We start from the raw sequence: 18,698 nt of genomic DNA, 5'->3' as shown, positions 1-18,698 counted from the left end.
TTGAAGAAATGTCAGCTTTCCTTTAAAGACAGACCTTTTCCAGAGCATTTTCAATTATTTGGATGGTTAAGGTTTTGCATATCTCTGTCTTATCACCCTACTTTAAGAATGAGCTTTTGTGAGCAGATACAGTGCCTTATTCTCCTTCCATCCCCTCCACAGGACCTGATCACCAGAGGCACTTAAAGATCTGATGACTAATACACACTTTTGGGGGACACACCGATTGTATAAAGTGAGGTACAGCCCTAAGCAGTATGAACCCACTGCATTTCCAGATTGCTCCAGCTGAACAAATACACAAACCATCCCCATCCTTTTTTTCTCTCTGCATTTTCAAGCAGTAGGTGGTAGTAATAAAAACACTACCTCAAGCTGGGCCAGCACTTTACAGTTTCAAAGCCACTTTCATAACCCATAGTCACTCTCCACCCCACGCTCATCCCCAAGCCAGGCCAATCTATTTCCACCCACACCCCTGCTTCTCCTGATGGCCAGCCCTGTGCCAGCCACTGCCAGGTGGGCCCACGTGCCCTCCCTCCAGCGAGTCCATGTGTGATGTGGACAGTTTCCTCATAAAGAGTCAGCTGGGCAGAAATGTGGGCAGAGAGCAGAGAGCAGCTTGTTCAGGTTCTGTTTATTATGTTCTCACAGCCTTGTTTATAGTAAAGGTGAATGACATGATTCCACTTTACACGATAATGAAAAAACTCAATGAGGACTCCATCAGCCAAGCAGTTTATATGGCAGATGAGCTGCTACAAATCTGTTGTGTGCTCGCCGCATGACTCAGCTAATGCTACCGGGGTTGGAGCGCACACCGAGCCCAGCCACCTTTTCCATACCTGGCAGAGGGAAGGGAGTGGAAGGACCAAAAGGGAGTAAGAATCAGGAAAGGAACAGTTTATTGAAAGGACCCAGAGCCCAACCTAGGAAGGCCAGTGGCCCCATCCTGAAATCTCTCATCTTGGTCCACAGCATCTTGTGGAGTCCTGAGAGGCCACAGGGACAGGAAGGCATCTCTGCTCTTGGCTTCTTCCTCCACCATCTCATGCCGAGTGGCATGGTGGGACAGGCTCTCAGTGCCAGGGAGACTTTGCCACCTCTCTTGCTTCTAACCCAAAGGGATGCAGATTTAAAGAGGCCTGACACTTGGAAGAGTGAAGGGTGGCCTGGGATGGAAAACTGTGATGCCTCTGCCTTGCATGGAAGTGGGTGCAGACAGGATCAGGAGAACTCTGGACATTCTTGTTGCTGGGAGACCACCCTGCCTCTGCATTTGCTACTCATCCCTTCTCCTCTGATCCACGGAGAAGTAGACACCATGTTAGCGGCTGGTCTCTCCCACCTGCTCCTTCTTCTTCAGTCTTCCCCATTCTGCCCTCACCCAGCTCTCAGCACAGTTAAGTTTATGGCTTTCCCTCACAGCAGAGCCAGCTGAGCTGCTCAGCTCAAGTGCCCAGGGCCTGCACCCAGAGGCTGGGCCCGCAGCCTGTGCAGAATGCTCTTTCACAGCTTTGGTTTATTCAGAGCAGCAGTTCTGGGGAAAGCACCGGAGATTAAAATCAACTAGGACCTTCCCAGCTGCCCACCCAACCTGGGACCAAAGAGGGAATGGTGAGGGCTTGGAAAGGCCTCACAGATCTTGATATCCCCAGGACGTGACACTCTCCACTGAGAAATTTGGAAGTTGTGTTACTACTATTATTATTACCACGACGCTCTTCACTCACCACTTGAGTGGGGGTTCCAACTACCTTGTCACGTGGCCTTGGGTACAGAGACACAGCCTAATGCAAAAATGGCCAAACACAAGGGCGCAGGAAAACAGACAGGGGAAACAGCCTAGGAGACAAGCTTGGAGGAGACAAGACTCAGAAAGCATGGAAGAGCGTCTTTCAATCAAGGGTCCCTTCAGCTACCACCTTCGGCATGGCCGCTGCCCAGCAATGCACTCAGCTTGGGCCAAAACACCTTTATCTCAAAGGAGCAAGTCAGACGCAGAGGACATAGAGGCAGCCATCCTGAGTCAGGCTGCAGGGCTGGCCAGGTTCCTCGGTATCTACGTGCTTGCATGTGGAGATACACCAGCCCCCTTGGCCCACACAGCTCTGTCTCCCCCCTCCCCCAGCCCCCCGCTGTGTTCCTCCTCACTCCTTAGACTCAATGCTTCCTAAGTTCAGCTGCACATTGGAATCACCTGTGGAGCTTTAAAAATGACTGATGCCTGGGTCTCTACCAAAAGCTTCTGACTTGGCTGTTCTGGGGTGGGACCTGGACATCTGGGTTTTAAAAACTCCCTAGGTGATTCTAAGGAGCAGCCAAGGTTGTGAGACTCTGTCTAAGACCATCTTTTTTCCAAGTCCACAGGCCACTAGCCACCTAGGAACTTATTAAAAATGTAGATTTCTGGGGCCCATCTCAGGTCTATCAGATCAGCATCTCTGGGTGTGCACCTGGGAATTAGCACTTGTCACAGGCTTTCCAGGTGATTCCTGTGCATGCTCAAGTTTAATGAGAAGGACTGCCTCAGAGGATTCTTCCTCACCCCAGAGGTGCCCAAGGCCATGAATGGTTGATACTGACAGTATTCTATTTAGTTTGCCAAGGGCAATGACGAATCTCACACCAGCCCCCAAACAAGTTAGCCCTCCAGTGGGGCAAGATCACTCAGGGATGGAGAGCAATTCTAGAAGTCACAGCTCTGCCTGGACTTGCCTGGACTTGCCCTGCCCTGGCTTGCCTGGAGCCTGCACAGGCCCAGGACTGAGCAAGCCTCAAGTCCAGAAGGCAAGTCCACAGCACAGGCTCGGCTTGAGGAGCAAACGAAGACAGGAAATAAATGGAAGTGATACCCAAGGACATGGGCTTGCGGAAGAGGCAATGGGAGAGAGGGCAGGACTGGGAAACATGGAAGCTCAGGGATGAGGTATGCTTGGATATTGCTCTAGATGTTGTAAACATTTCTCTTTGTTTCATCACAGACCAAAATCTGGGTTGGCACGACCAGAGTGCCTAAAAGTAGGCATCAGAGTGGAGAGCTCTGCGCCTTTTGTGGGAAGCAGGGCATACAAGGTATGAGGAAAGCTCCACCCCACGGGAAGATCATGTCTGCCGTGTACTAGTCTAATGCTCACAATTGTCACACACACACAAACACACAGAGACGCTCCACAGGAGTACCATAAATTTAGCTATCACGTTCCTCTACACATGGACACACGCCCACATACCCTTGCTTAGCTGCAAAATTCAGGATCCCCAAGCTTGGTCTTTCACACCTCCCCATTGTGGGAGGAAGTCACCAGGGCGCCATGACACCACCATCTGCAGCCTTCATTTCCTCAATAGTTGGCAAGAACTCTAGGCCTCTCTATGAGGCCATCGCACGACACTCTTGTTCAGGCTTTTCTCCTTGGGATAGTGGAAGTGGAGAAAAAGCCCCTTTCAGAATGTTTCACATTTCTATAACTCTGTGCAGTTCCAATTTATATGCACCTCATATTCGACAGTAGAGTTGGCAGCAGATGCACATTTCATATGTAAACAATGTTTAAAATACCCTGTTAGAGAATTTAATCATTAAATTAATTCTGGCAGCTTTATCTAAGAAAGAATGATTTGTTTTTTTAAACACAGTTGGGAGGATACTACCTGATCTAACTAGGAACACCCATTTGAGGCTTTGGAGTTCTCAAACACAAAATTCCACAGGTCTTTTCGGCGTCTGTGAGGGCTAGGAGACATGTGTTCTTCTCTCCCCTTGAGGTTCACACAGTCACACCCACCCTCACTCACAGATAACAATGTGCTGTAGCAGTGCACTGGCCCTAGCACTAGTGGGACTCAAGGGCTTTCTTGGCCTGGTCTAGCTATAGATAAAAAAGGAAGAGATTCTCAAAGTTACTGGAGAGGAACACAAGCACTAGAACGCTACCAGCATAACGTTAAAAGGCCCCTCACCCCTTAAAAGGAGAATGGTTCAGCCCAGTTCTCAATCTTCTGCACTCCAGAGCTTATGCCTAATCATGTGCTGTTCCACTTAGTCAAGCTGAACGTTTTGTAGATCTGCAATGAATCCAAATCCATTGGTCGTGAATTATTCCAACAGTAACTCCACTCTGTTATCCTCTCCACCTGGAAACCAGCCTCTTACATGCCCCTCTTTCACTTTCCAGTCTCTCTGCTAAAGGTTCATCTCCTGGGCACTAGTCTTGTGCCAAAGTCAGCTTTTTCCTGGGTGGCTAGAGTAGGTTCCAGGCTGCTCACTCATCCTCCAAGGAAGAATTGCCTGACACATTTCCAAGAGCAGCTGCAGGGTACCATGAAAGCATTTTAGGAAGGTTCTCCACGTCCAGATGTTCACAGTGATCTTCTTAGCCACACCTCCTATTTCATGCTCAATTCCAAAAGGTCAAAGATCAAGAAAGAAGCTGTTTCATAGTATCCACGAGAGAGGTCTTTCTAAGAAAGCATTTTCCCAGGAAGTATGCTGGAAAGAGTTTCAGCCTAAATTCCCATTCTCCCCCATCATAATTACATGACCGGCATGGAAGAGGGGAGGTGGAGATACAGGGAAAGTATTAGGCACCATGGGAGCACTCCATGCTATAGGAATTCACCTCCCTTTGCCAAGCTGTCATCCTAAGACATCAGTGATGTATGATGCTGCAGAGAGGTGAGGGCAGAGAAGACACTGAGCAACAGACAGGTTACATGGTACCCCTTTGAATAGAAGTCTACTGGTGCTACTTGCCCTCGTCTCTTGACTTCTGGAAAAGTTCTTCGTAGAATTGAGGAAGATTTGCAAGCTGTGTCTTTCTTAATGGCAGTTCCACTTCAGAAGTCATGAAGAACATTACCCAAGACTCTTTCTGGAAATGTAAGGTTAGGGTAGTCTTGTGAATTTCCTAGGCCAAGATGGGAAGTAATCACAGTTTTTCACACTGGTCCAATGGAAATGGAAGAAACAAACAACTCCATGGATTTCACTTCTTCTCTGAGAGGTCACCTGTCAATGACAGAACTAGAAACCTGGAATTCCACAGAAACCTCTCTCCTAAGCTGTGAGATCCCAGTGAGCAGAGCTGGCCACTACAAATCACAGAGTTGAGCCCAAGTCTTTCAGCTATTCCTCCCAGGGATTTACAACAAGTGGAGAGTCAGGAATCCTAACCGAGGAGGGTGTGGAGGTGGTGGGAATTGCATTTGCATTATTTACAGATTAGCCTAGCACAGCAAATCTGCCCTCTCAGCAGAGGTGACCCAAGGCATTATATGAAGGGCAAGTTGCTGACCCAGAAAAGGGTGACAGCGGCAAGGCGCTACCACTAACCAAAACACAAACGTGAGTAAATGGAATAGAGTCCAAGCTCCGGCAGCTGGGTCATACTTTGGAATGGCCCTTCATTCCCTCCTCACCCCCAGCCTCCCACCCCCAATGCCACTGCTTTTGAACACCTATGACATTTCACATTAGAATATGATCTTGGCAGCAAGTGGAGGGGAAAGCCGGTGATTTCCAGGAGTCCCCTTCTGAGGTCTAACTGAGCCTCCTCTGGCTTTGGGACAGCAGATCTAAGTACATTTTGGACCTCAGGAACCTGGGGTAAGAGTCTTTCTCCATGAGGCTGTGTACTTTTCCTTGGGCTTGGTCAAAGCAAGTCAGGGATGGCTCCTGCAGGTTCTTCCTCGTGGCTTCTCGGGTCTGGAAGTCAATGTTTACCTAGAGATACAAACAGAGAGCAAGGTCACAGGCCCTCAAGGGCCAAGGTTTCTGGCAGCTGGCCCTAACTATGCAATAATTATTAATGACAGCATCTACATGTGTAAGGTGATTTCTGCTTTTCAAATTGCTTCCATGGAGGTCATCCCTTTTGATCACAGCAAGAATCCTGTGGGGTCTGAAGACCAGATATTCTCAGTCCCAATTTATAGACAACAATACTGGAAAGAAGAGACTAAAAAGCTTGTTTAAAGTAGTATGGAAAGTTAGTAACAGAGCCAAGGCAAAATTCCAAATTACTTGAATCCCTAATCCAGGGAACTTCACCATGGCAGGCAAAGGGATAGATCCAAGCCAGGTGTTAATGCTTAAGTCCCCTGAAGTAAGCTTTCTCTCCTCTCCTTTCTTGTCTACTAAGGAAACAAATGCCCTGTGGAGGGAGGCCCTGGTTAGAATGTACATCTCTGTTCCAACCAGCATTATAAAGGGCCTGTAGCATCCTAGCCAACTGGTAAAGACTTCTCGCATCCCAAGTCAAAGCATAATTGAAGGAATCTAAAAATGCAATGCACCTAAACTTGTAGCAAACATTTTTCTTCATTTAAACCCTCCCCTCCCAAATGAAATTCTGTATTATAACTCACAACAGCAATATAGTAGAAATTCATCCTATTATTACAAATAAGTATAATTAAATAATGTAAATAATTGTAATTACTCATTAATGAGCAGTGGCAAATACTGAACAGGTGCTTTATCTCTCATGTTCTGAAAGGTAGGTATGCTTTTACATTGGGGAAATTGAGACCCAGAGAGGTTTAGTAACTTGACCAAGATCTCATAGCTAGTAAGTGGTGGAGCTAAAATTGAAACAAGATTTCAAAGCAGATCCACATTTCATTAAGCTACGCTGCCTTCCATCAGGAAAATGAACATAGACTCGGTAGCATTTATTCTTGCAAAATCTCTGTAGCAACACAGTTCCTGCTAGCACATGTTTAACTGACAGACAACTAAAACACTCCTAATGGAGCTCCTTTGATGGAAACCCTGGGTTTTAGTTTCTTAAAAATGATCCTTTTTTCATCAAGGGCCACCAGAGTGATGAGGCTCAGTTTAGTATACAAAAGTCCTCATCAAGCCTGGCTCAGATCCTCTCTGAGGAGAGAAATGCAAGCTAGGAGCCATGGATAGACAGGATGGTCGCCGCTGCCAACACACCTCCCGTGGAGCCTGCACATCCACAAACTCCTCAAAGATCCTATGGGCCTTAGAGACCAGTTTTGCAGTTGACCTGGTCTTCTTGAACTCCTCACAGGCCAACCAGAATTCCAGGTTCTCCTCACTGAACTCCGTCTTCAAGAAGGCACGGAATGCAGCCACCCCATCTGTGGATGTGGGAGGAAGAAAAGAAGAGAGATAGGAAGCAGCTTAAGTTTAAGAACTGTAGAAGAAAGAAAGGAAGTAATAGTGTGAGGGTGCCCCTAATTGTCCAAGCTCACTGCTCCTCCACACTCTCTTGAAGACCCCATTCTCATCTGGGTGCAGTGGCTCACGCCTGTAATCTCAGCACTTTGGGAGGCCGAGGTGGGTGGATCACCTGAGGTCATGAGTTCGAGACCAGCCTGGCCAAAATTGTAAAATCCCATCTCTACTAAAAATACAAAAAAAATTAGCTGGGCATGGTAGCACATGTCTATAATCCCAGCTACTTGGCAGGGAGGCAGGAGAATCGCTTGAACCCGGGAGGCAGAGGTTGCAGTGAGCTGAGATCATGCCATTGCACTCCAGCCTGGGTGACAGAGCGAGACTCCATCTCAAAAAAAAAAAAAAAAAAAAGACCCCATTCTCTTAGACACAAAAGTGTCCTCAGAGGCAAGCCATGCTTCGTATTCAAGAGTCATAGGGCCGGACGCAGTGTCTCATGCCTGTAATCCCAGCACTTTGGGAGGCAGAGGCAGGTGGATCATCTGAGGTCAGGAGTTCGAGACCAGCCTGGCCAACATGGCGAAACGTCATCTCTACTAAATACAAAAAATTAGCTGGGTGTGGTGGTGCATGCTTGTAATTCCAGCTACTTGGGAGGCTGAGGTGGGAGAATTGCTTGAACCTGGGGGTCAGAGGTTGCAGTGAGCCGAGATCACGCCACTACACTCCAGCCTGGGCGACGAGAGCAAAAATACGTCTCATAAAAAAAAAATAGAGTCATAGTGATATTACAAAGCCACATTTAGGAAGCTGTAGTAATATATTTGGGGCACAGGTGTCTCTATCCCCTGGGTCTACTGGTGAGCTATGTTGCTATTTAATAATTTGGTCAAATTATTTGTTCTCTAACCTAATCCAAGTCAACCACCCTGAGGAAACACACAACTTGTTACAAGATGAATTAGAGGGAAGTGTGAATGTCTCATCCTTTGCTACTACCAAAAAAAATCTGAAAGTAAACTACCCACTGAAATGCAGTCGGCAGTTTCATTCTGTTACCTGGACGGGGTTGCAAGCCTCTTTTAAAAAAAACCTTTGAGGTGCTGTATTTTGACCTTTTATTCCATGTGTCCTTTATTTTAAAAGATATTGCCTATCAAATTATGTTTTAATTAAGATTGATCATAATTTTTCTGCCAAGTGATTTAACAAATTAATATGGCTTTTCATTTTTATTAATCAATGTCATACATATTGTCAAGCAGTGCTTCCAACCAACACAAGACGAGCAGGGTTACCATGTCAAGTTAGAAAGGGAAATCACATTTATTGATAGCTTATGCATCCAGTTAATGTTTTCATTTAAAAATATTTTTTATTAGTTATTTCAACCTCAACACACTCCCCTTTAATCAAATAACAGCTATAGTTTTCTATAAACTGTCCTCAGGGGAAGGGCACATACAACCTAGAATAAAGAAGTGTTCTACTGGTTATAAAAGACCCTGGCAATAATCTTTTATTTCTTTTCTAAAATTCCCCAGAACAAAATGTTAACAACTCTTTTTTTTTTTTTTTTTTTTTTTTGGGTAGGGGGGATGGAGTCTTGCTCTGTCGCCAGGCTGGAGTGCAGTGGCACAGTTCCGACTCACTGCAACCTGTGCCTCCCGGGTTCAAGCAATTCTCCTGCCTCAGCCTCCCGAATAGCTGGGATTACAGGCGTGCGCCACTATGCCTAGCTAATTTTTGTACTTTTAATAGAGACAGGGTTTCACCATGTTGGCCAGGATGGTCTTGATCTCTTGACCTTGTGATCCACCCGCCTCGGCCTCCCAAAGTGCTGGGATTACAGGCGTGAGCCACCACGCCCGGCCAACAACTCTTAATTCTAGGTGACAGGATGACCTGGGCATCTGACGTCCACCACTATCCACCAGGACCGTGCACTGGCCAGGGTCATTTGATGGATTGCTGGTGCCATGCTGTTGATATATTCAATGCTTACTTTTACTTTCTTGAAATGTTTCCATTTCTCTGAATAAAAAAGTCATTGTATATCTTTGTCCTTCAAAATACATATTTTAATGTCTATACTAGAACAGTATCAAAAAAGCCACATCTTTACTTGCAAGAGCCAGGAACTTAAGAGAAAGGTTTCCGGGTGACTCCCAACACTAAGCTTTAAGTCACAAGGAGATTTAAGTTTGGAAGCCTGAGCTTAAAGTCATTTTAAAAAGTAGGAATGGCCGGGTGCAGTTGCTCATACCTGTAGTCTCAACATTTGGGAGGCTGAGGTGCACAGACTGCTTGAGCCCAGGAGTTCGAGACCAGCCTGAGCAACATGGCAAAACCCTATCTCTACAAAAAATACAAAAATTAGCCAGCTGTGGTGGCATGTGCCCAGCGATTCGGGAAGTTGAGGTGGGAGGATCACCTGAACCCTAGAGGTTGAGACTTATCCAAGTCATGTCATTTTGAGAGTGAAGGCTGCATTACTGTTAATTACATGCAGACAATAATTATAAACCATGACCACCACAGGCAAAACCCAGGACACATGATCACCTTAACTCTAAACCACAAAGCATAGAGAAAGTAGAATATAATGTAAGGTTACTTCCTGTCAGGCAGGTGGAAAATAAAATTTTCCTGTATCAAAAAAGAAGAGGAGAGTAACATACTTTAGACTCAAATGAGAGGTCTGCTCAGGGCACCTCCTGCTCCCATTCCTACACTGGATTCAAAACTCTGGAGGAAGGGAATAGAAACCCGAGATAAACTGAAAATCAAAATGAAACAATGACACGGCAATGTTTAGGCAGAGATGGACTGAGAATCATTCGTTCAATTCAGCAATGTATTTTAAAACAACTACTAATGTAACAAAGTACAGATGCTTCTCAACTTATGATGGAGGTATGTCCTGAAAAACCCATCATAGATTGAAAATACCAAGAGTCAAAAATGCACTTAATAAACCTAACCTACTGAACATCACAGCTCAGCCGAGCCTACCCTAAATGTGCTCAGAACACTTTTGGTACAGTATTTAGTAAATTACATGAGCTATTCAGCACTTTATTATAAAACAGACATTGTGTTAGATTATTTGGCCCAGCATTGCAAGAGAGTATCACATCACATATTGCTAGCCTGGGAAAAGATCCAAATGCAAAATTTGAAGTACTGTTTCCACTGAATATATATATCACTTTCACACCACCCTAAAGTCGAAAAATCATAAGTTGAACCATAGTAAGTCAGAGAAAAAAATCATAAAATCCTTGCCCATGAAATCTCTCAAGGAAACTCTGTCACCCCTCCCTTACTCTGTCCTCTCCACGGAGAAGATCCAGAAGTCTCCACAGGCTCTAGAGGGAACTCGGATTAGACAGCCAGCCTGCCTGCCAGGAGATCCCCACTGCTTGTAGGAGGGACCCCTGAGGCAGAGGCTACAGGCAGAGGTTGGAGGGAAAAACAGCTGGAGCTGTGGAAGCCTCAGTGCTCTTTGAGGAGGTTTTCTCCTTGAAGGAGACCCAGTGCCCTTGAGAACTAAGTGAAGGGCTGGTTTAGCAAGGGGGGGACTCTGAGCAGTGACCAGTCCACGATTTCACTATCAATGGACACAGGGAGGACCTGAGGGTCCGCAGGCCAGAGGTTCCCTCTCTGCCTCCATCTTACCACATTTTCCACTGTATTCAGTGAATGAGGAGGAGAATGAGGGGGCCCTAAAAGACTGTGAATTTGTCTAAAAGAGTAACTGGAAAGTGACTTGGAAAAGCAACTCAGAAGAGCCTGTTGTTGGTTTTAAACCAGAAGAGACTACATTCTTCTAATGGGAGAGTTTAAGGTTGTTTGTGTCAGATTTTAATTTTTAACCAAACAGAAACAGGTGCTTATGAGCAAGGTGAATGCAGTTATGAACAAGGAAAGAATATTATCTTTCTGCCTTCCTTCATGGTACTCGTAAAGATAGCCTTGCTAAGGAAACTGTCTGGCACTGTGGTAGATGAGGTACAGGCATCACCTCCTTAAATCCAGGTTTCAGCTCTGTTGGGTCTTTGTGCGGATGAGTAGAGATAACTTCTGCAAAGTGTTCCCAGGAGCCTTGCTTTACTTCTCATCTTACAGATGAGGAAACCAATGCTAAGAAAAGTGACTTGCCCGATTTCACATAGCTAACAATATGTAGCATTGAAAACTTCATATAAGGTACACTCACCTTCAATCCAACATAGCAATAATGTCATCTTCATTCATTCATTCACTTGTTATGTGACTCAGGCTATGCTATGTGCTAAAAGCAGATATAATCGTGACTTCACAGAACATGCCATCAAGGGGAAGTTTGAGCCAAGAAAACATAATGATGATGATTATGATATAGTGTGATAAGTTACATGATAGAGAAAGCAGAGGGGTCATGAAGGACCCAGGAGGGGTGCCTTTGCCAGCCCTGAGGAGGGAAGGGAAGAGCTGTGGGAGGAAGAGGCTTCTTAGCTGACATGGGAGGTAGAGGAGAGGGCAGCTAAGCAAGGGAAGGAAGGAGAGGAAGGAGAAGAGAATTTCAGCAAGAGGGAACCACAGGAATGAAGGCCTAGAATTAAGAAAGTTTACTTGAGTAATTGGAAGTAGTTCATTAAGACTAGCATTTAATAGTAATACAGCTGAAAATGACTAGGCCTGCTTATAGGATAGCATACACCAAGAGGCCTGTGAAAGAGCCAGAGAGACAGAAGAATTTTGCAGCACCACAAAAGACCAGGAAGAGATCATTTCAAGAAGGAAGTGGTCACTGTGTCTAGTGCTGCCCAGAGGTCAAGCTAGATACAGTCTGAGAAGCAGTCAGTAGATTCAGCAAGCGTTGGCAGGAAGAGTTTTCATGGTGTGATGGGGTTCTAGGTGTCCCATGGTATGTACGGTGGTGAATGAGACTGAATGAAGTGGAAACAGTCATTCAGATGATGCCTGCAACAAATATGGTAGAGAAAAAAGTAGAGAAATAAGACAGCATAGCTGGAAGGAAACATGAAGTGAGGAAAGAGATTTTTTTTTTTTTTTTAAGATAGACTTGGGTAGGGCCAGGCACAGTTGCTCACACCTGTAATCCCAGCACTTTGGGAGGCCGAGGAGAGCAGATTATGAGGTCAGGAGTTCGAGACCAGCCTGACCAACATGGTGAAACCCCATCTCTACTAAAAATACAAAAATTAGCCAGGTGCAGTGGCATGCGCCTGTAATCCCAGCTACTCAGGAGGCTGAGGCAAGAGAATTGCTTGAACCTGGGAGGTGGAGGTCGCAGTGAGCCAAGATCGCACCACTGCATTCCAGCCTGGGCAACAGAGCGAGACTCTGTCTCAAAAATAAAAAAATAGAAATAAAAGAGATAGACTTGGGTATGTGTAAATGTTGATCTGATCAGAAAAGACCAGTTGAGCAGCAGGAGCTGAAGTTCAAGAAAAGAATCTAACTGACAAAATGTTGCACCCAGGAAGGTAGAAGAAATAGGATGAGGAGCAAAAACAGGAGCTATGTATGAATGCAGGAAAGTTTCTCATTTCAGGCAGGAACTTGAAAGTCTGTTTCATGTTAGCTGGAGAAGATGGTAGCGCCTAGGAAAGGTAGGGTGTTGTTTTTACTTATTTATTTAGGATGTGGGGCAAGGAATTTTACTTATTTACTATACACCGTGCTTTTTGCTCAGGACTTTACAAAACATTAGCTCAATTTATTTTCACAAAGCTGATCCATAGATAATATCACTCCACTTTCCACAGGAAGAAACTAAAGCTTAGAGAAGTGGAATACATGGCCCAATTACACAACCAGCAAGAGCAGGGCCAAGATTCCTAGCCAGGTCCATATGACTCCAAAGCAAGGTCTCTCCAGATGTGTGTGCAGACAGAAGGGAAAGGGTACTGAAAATGGGAGATTAAAAGAAGCAAAAGAATAGTATTTGGTGAAGGCAAATTTTAGAGTAGAGGGACCTAGAAAAAGTGAAAGAACTTTTCCTTAAGGACAAAGGCAAAGAAAAAAAGAGAGAGGTAGAGGAAGATAGAGAAAAACAGCAAGAAAAGGGACATATTTGTGATATGTCAAGTCAGACAGCCTTAATCTTTGTTATTAATTTGGGATAAGGTCACTGTGAATGTGGGCTGCACCCACGTGCTAGGTTTTGGGGCTACGGCACAAACGCATGAGATAAAGTCACCACTTCATAGAATTTAGAGGCTAGTCTAGTGTAACCGACATTAAGTGATAATTTAAAATAATCAATTGAGTAATTACAAATGCAGAGTGGGCTATAGTAGGGAACTCTAAGAGTGGGAAGGGTTTGGAACAGCAACCTTGGAAAAGTAAATAAGAATGTGATTAAAAAAAACAGTCAAACAATTGTAAAGGCTTAAACTTAGATTCCTGGAGGAGTTACAATGCACCAAAAAGGGAGCAAGAACTTTTAATTTGATGGTGCATCTATTATTCAAAGAGAGAACCCATCAGTTCCAGGCTGGCAGATGATCCTTGAACCTGGAGAATAGCAAGGATTTAGCAAGCGGCAATTGGGACATAGAGGAAGAGGAGAAAGATAAGCAGGAAGTTAAAAAAAAAAAAAGTTGAAGCCAGAGAAGGAATTTTAAAGTAACATCAGCAAGCATTGATAGCACACTTACTTTGGGCCCAGCACCGCACCGGGTGGTTTATGAATCTTATGGTACTGGCTTCTCATGGCACATCTATAGCTTAGGTCCTGATATTTTCACCACTTTTTAGGAGAAAAAAACAAAGCTTAGAGAAGCCAAATAACTTCCCCAAGGTCACAGTCCATAAGTGGCAAGGATGCTAAACTGCAAAGCCAGCATTCTCATGCATGTAGAAGGACTAGCCTCTAGCTCTGTGTGACAGTAACCTGAGGGATGCCTGTGCCAGTGACCACTGAAGTGGAGGGAGAGGACCCCCACTGTAGGGCAAGACAAGGAGGCCACAAGTGACACCATAGATGGTGACATTTCCAGGTGGGGTGGAGAGAAAATAAGAAAAGTCACTGAGGAAGGCGGAGGGGTATCTGAGCATATGTCAACATAGAAACAGGGTGCGCATGGGCAGGAGAGTTCAACCAAGTTACACCATAAGCAGTTAAGGCCGACTCGGCAGGGATGGAGATTTGGAGTTGGAGATGTGTGGTGAACTCATAGCCAGCTCTCATTACCTGGCAGCCTGCTGAGGCAGAAGCTCCACAAGTCTCAGCTGGGAGCACCAGTTCTGACCAAAATCAGCCCTGTCATTAACTGTGTGACTTTGGACAACACACTCGACTTCACTAGGCCCCAGCATCCTCATCTGCAAACTAAGGGGGTTGGATATGATGAGCTTTCCCAGGTAGAGTTAGCACTCTGTTCGGTGTCCTCATGGCAACTTAAATTAGCCTGTATCAGACACAGCTCTTAGCTGATTGATTTTCACAGCTCCACAATTCCATCCTTCTCCTCATCAATGTCAATGTCAATGTCATCACCGAGTTCTGTGCTGCCCAGTTTATATACATTAACTCAATCCTTACATCAACGCTCCTAAGCAGACAGAGGCTCTGGAGTCACACAGCCTGGCATGACCTTGGAAAAGTGCCTTAACATCTCCAAGCCCAAGCGTTCCCATCTCTAAAATGGGAATAATGAATAATGTCAGGACTTACTGAATTGGGCTGTTATAAGGATTAAATGAGGCAAGCCACGTAAAAGTGCCTAATAGTTCATTATAAGCAGTCAATAAGTGTTAGCTCTTAGCAAAGTGTGTTTTATAAATAAGGAAAGTGAGACATGGAGAGTTACTTTGTAGTCGCTTGGCCAGTAAAAGGTGAGAAGTGACTTTGCACACACGTCTGCGTGACTTCGGAGCCACCCTCCTCTCTCCTCTGGTGACAGCTGGCAGGCCTCCAAAGGAGAGATGGACTGTAAGCCCAAATCAGGCAAACACACCACACACATACCACAGCCCAGCAAGTGTACCATTTAGCTCACAGACCTGGAGATTCTCCACCAAAAGGACACCTGCTGTCGCCTTCTCTGTGGTAAGAACTGAGGCCGTTAGGTGCCACCAATAACTTGGAACCTGCCTAAAGTCTCTTCTCTCCCACAAAACTGATGGCCTGGTGGGGTGGCTTTTTCTTGTCAAAAGAGCTGAAGTGTGAGCAGAAAGGCATCTTTCCCAACCATGGCCAGGGGACGCTGTAACGAAGAACAGCTGAGTGGCCTTGTAAAGATGCCATGTTCTCTCCGGCAGCCTCAGCCCAAAATGTGGTGGCCTGCATTTCCAGGGCAGTCTCAGAAAGAGTGAGAGGAAAACCAAAAGAAACTTGAAAGTTGCCTGGAATTTCAAGGGAAGTGCTTGAGAGATGGGAAAGGAGGGGAGAATGGCCCTCCCTCATGGGCCCTTCCTGTGAGGGTCTGGACCTGAGATGCAACAGAGAACAGATTGTGGCAAAGACACCCCAACAGACACAGATCACAAAGGCTTGTGCAGACTGCACCTGCCGTCACCCCTCCTCCTCTGCTCACCCACTTTGTATGCCTATCCCTCTCAGTCCCAATCTCCCCCAACTCTTTTTATATTCCCAGAGCCTGCACTGAACAAAGAGATACTTTAGTCTGAATAATGGAAGGGAGAAGGTGGTAGAGGGCACTGCTGCAGGAGCCCCTCCTCTTGCCTGGAGCAGATGGCAGCAGCGGGCTTCTGTGGACAGACCACTTGTTCCCCCACCCACCCCCCTGGCCCACCTTTCCTGCTTATGTGACCAAGCAAACAAATCCAAACACAACTGTGTAAAATCCTAGCCTACTGCGTGGAATAGAGCCAGCTCCACACTGTTTCTCCCCTTCCATCCACCTCCCACCTCCTCCCAGCAAGCTTTTCATCTGCTCCTTTCCCTGACTCCTCAGCATCTTTCCCTGCCCCTCTCCCTGTTCTCCTGTTCTCTTTCCTTTTTGCCCTCTTCCTCTATCTTTCCCCTTTCCCTCCACCAGGACCCTCCTGCTTGTCCATGAACTGTAGTTGGTTCCAAATACAGGATGCTGGTTTATTTCTGAAAGGCTCATTCGTGTCTCCCAGCATCTCTCAGGGTGACATGCTTTGCATTAGCTGTGTTTCCTCTGCCGGGGCCCCATGCACCCCAGACCCTGCTCCCTCCCCAAGCCCAGGCAACTGAAGTCCCCCCGCCCCAGTTTCCCCCAACAGATCTCAGGCAGTTGGAAAGAGTGACTACTCTCTAACCCCTGAAGCTGTTCCACCTGGGATTCTGTCCTGGCTCTAACCCACACCAGCTAAGTGTGAGCTTGGGCAAGAGACTTAACCTCTCTGTGCCTCAGTCCCCTCACTTGTAAGGTCCTAACAGCATCTGCTCCATAGGGTTATGGGATGTGGTAAGTTCATACATGTAAACAACATGCAGGCCTGACACATAGACAGTGATTGTTCAATCCAGGTTAGTGACTATTATTCCTTGTACTTCAGTGGCTTAAGGAGTCATCATACAGAACATAACATACCCAATACAAAACAATCCTGAGTAACTGAAAGGCAAGGAGGTGGTGAACAGTTTGGGAAAATGGGAAGAGAAATGACAGAAGGACCTGCTGTTTTGTCATTTCATTTTTATTTCACTTTGGTTTTCTTTGTATGACCCTTCAAGAAGTCAAAGGTGCTAAGAAAATTATAATTTTTTGAGATTGATACACATCTAGTGACAGGAAGGGAAAGGCTTGTGTCCAGAATTCTTGGAACAGTGAGCAGAATATTGGCATCTACCTGAGCATCCACAGAATCTCCAAGAACACACCTCAGCTGTGCATGCTGCCTGCGGCTGGCTTTCTCCCTCTAGTTATTTGATGGAGGATGCTTACATAAGAAAGGAAACTGGGTCACTATGAATGAGCAGTGCAGCTGGTACAGCAGGGAGTGGAGCTTAGGTAACAGTTCAAGGCCCAGGAGCCCTGATGTAGCTGGCATCAGGGTGGGCTTGAGCCTAGCTCAGTTCCCAGGCTTGGAAAAATACAAGAGCACAACAACAAAAACAATTTATTTTAAGTTCTCTATTTATGAAAATGCTGTCCTAAAAACCAGAGTCCTCTTGTATCCCTGAACAACTGGAGAAAATAAGCTGGTGAATGGGTTCCAAGACCAGATAGAGGAAAAGAATGGAAATTACATTCTAAAATCCAGGATACATATACTAATAGTGATGCCAAAACTTCTTTGATCCAGAAACAAATCACTGCTTTGAAATTCATGATGAGAATAGCATCAGGATCACAGCTCTTCTTTTGTGAAATCTGTGAAATAAATTGTTTTTAAACAAATAACTGGAGGTGGCCACAGTTGTTTGCACCTGTAATTCCAAATATTCAGGAGGCCAAGGCAGGAGGATCTCTTGAGCCCAGGAGTTCAGGGCTGCAGTGAGCTATGATCATGCTACTGCACTCCAGCCCCGGCAACAGAGCAAGACCCTGTCTCTAAAAAATTTTTAAAATAACTGGGACTAAGTAATATTTATGTAGAGAGATTACGTAGAGAACAAACTATTTCCAGTTGTGACATTTTATTGGCAACCATTTGATATGCTAATTATACTTCAGTAGTGTGATTAACGTAATTTTCTTCAATGATCTCTACTTCATTAGTATATATGTAGCAAGATGATTTATTATAGTTGTATTAGGACTTGAAGATTGTTAAAGTCTTTGCACCAGAAAGGACATGAGAGAGCCTATGATCAAACCCTACACAGGACACAAAAATGGTGAGCTGTGAGGTTGCATGGCTTCTTATTCTTAGGATGTGATAGCAGAAGAGTAAGGAGAGCCTGGGTTTACAACTCCTATTCCAATGTTCTTTCCTATTTTATCAAGGAGAAGCTGAGTTAGGTAACCAGAAAATCAAGGTGGAGCCTGTATCTGCAACTATTATAAGAAATCAGCAAGAAATTTCCATTAAGGGGTAGACAAAAGAAGTGTCCCCCTAACAGGGTGAAGGTTTAGCATTCACGAAGGAATCCTTTAATACAGGAGAAGTATTATAAAACCTCATGTAGCCGGGCGCGGTGGCTCACGCCTATAATCTCAGCACTCTGGGAGACTGAGGCAGGCAGATCGCGAGGTCAGGAGTTTGAGACTGGCCTGACCAACATGGTGAAACCCCGTCTCTACTAAAAATGCAAAAATTAGCTGGGCATGGTGGCAGGCACTTGTAATCCCAGCTACTTAGGAGGCTGAGGCAGGAGAATCGCTTGAACCCGGGAGGCAGAGGTTGCAGTGAGCCAGGATTGTGCCACTGCACTCCAGCTTGGGCAACAGAGTGAGACTCCGTACCCCGCCCCCTGGAAAGAAAACCCTCATGAACACCAGTCCATAGCCTAAAAGATTTTGAAAATCAAGTATCCAGAAATATTGGTCTAGTTAATTTGATGTGGAAATACTGCAGGGACTCACAAAAAAAAAAAGGGGGGGAATATATCAAATTTACCTTCTGGGCTTTTAAAAACTACATCCTCAATGGA

General features: G+C 45.4%; 1 protein-coding gene across 2 annotated transcripts in view; it reads right to left on the bottom strand.

Moving 5' to 3' along the window:
- Positions 1-622: 622 nt before the first annotated feature.
- Positions 623-18,698, bottom strand: part of RGS8 (regulator of G protein signaling 8) — a 42,788-nt gene continuing 24,712 nt past the window's right edge. The window contains exons 6-7 of one of the 2 annotated variants that reach the window (XM_019027591.4): positions 6,947-7,113; positions 623-5,725 (exon numbers count right to left, since the gene is read on the bottom strand). In XM_019027591.4, coding sequence (XP_018883136.2) covers positions 5,543-5,725; positions 6,947-7,113 — 350 coding nt within the window. In that variant the 3' untranslated portion in view covers positions 623-5,542. The remainder of the gene's footprint in view (positions 5,726-6,946; positions 7,114-18,698) is intronic. The other variant, XM_031010919.3, reaches the window with a different exon arrangement.

The sequence above is a fragment of the Gorilla gorilla genome, chromosome 1 (genome assembly GCF_029281585.2).
Source record: "Gorilla gorilla gorilla isolate KB3781 chromosome 1, NHGRI_mGorGor1-v2.1_pri, whole genome shotgun sequence".
Classification (NCBI taxonomy): domain Eukaryota; kingdom Metazoa; phylum Chordata; class Mammalia; order Primates; family Hominidae; genus Gorilla; species Gorilla gorilla.
Note: the sequence above shows the minus strand (reverse complement) of the source record. Positions and strands in the feature narration are given on the sequence as shown.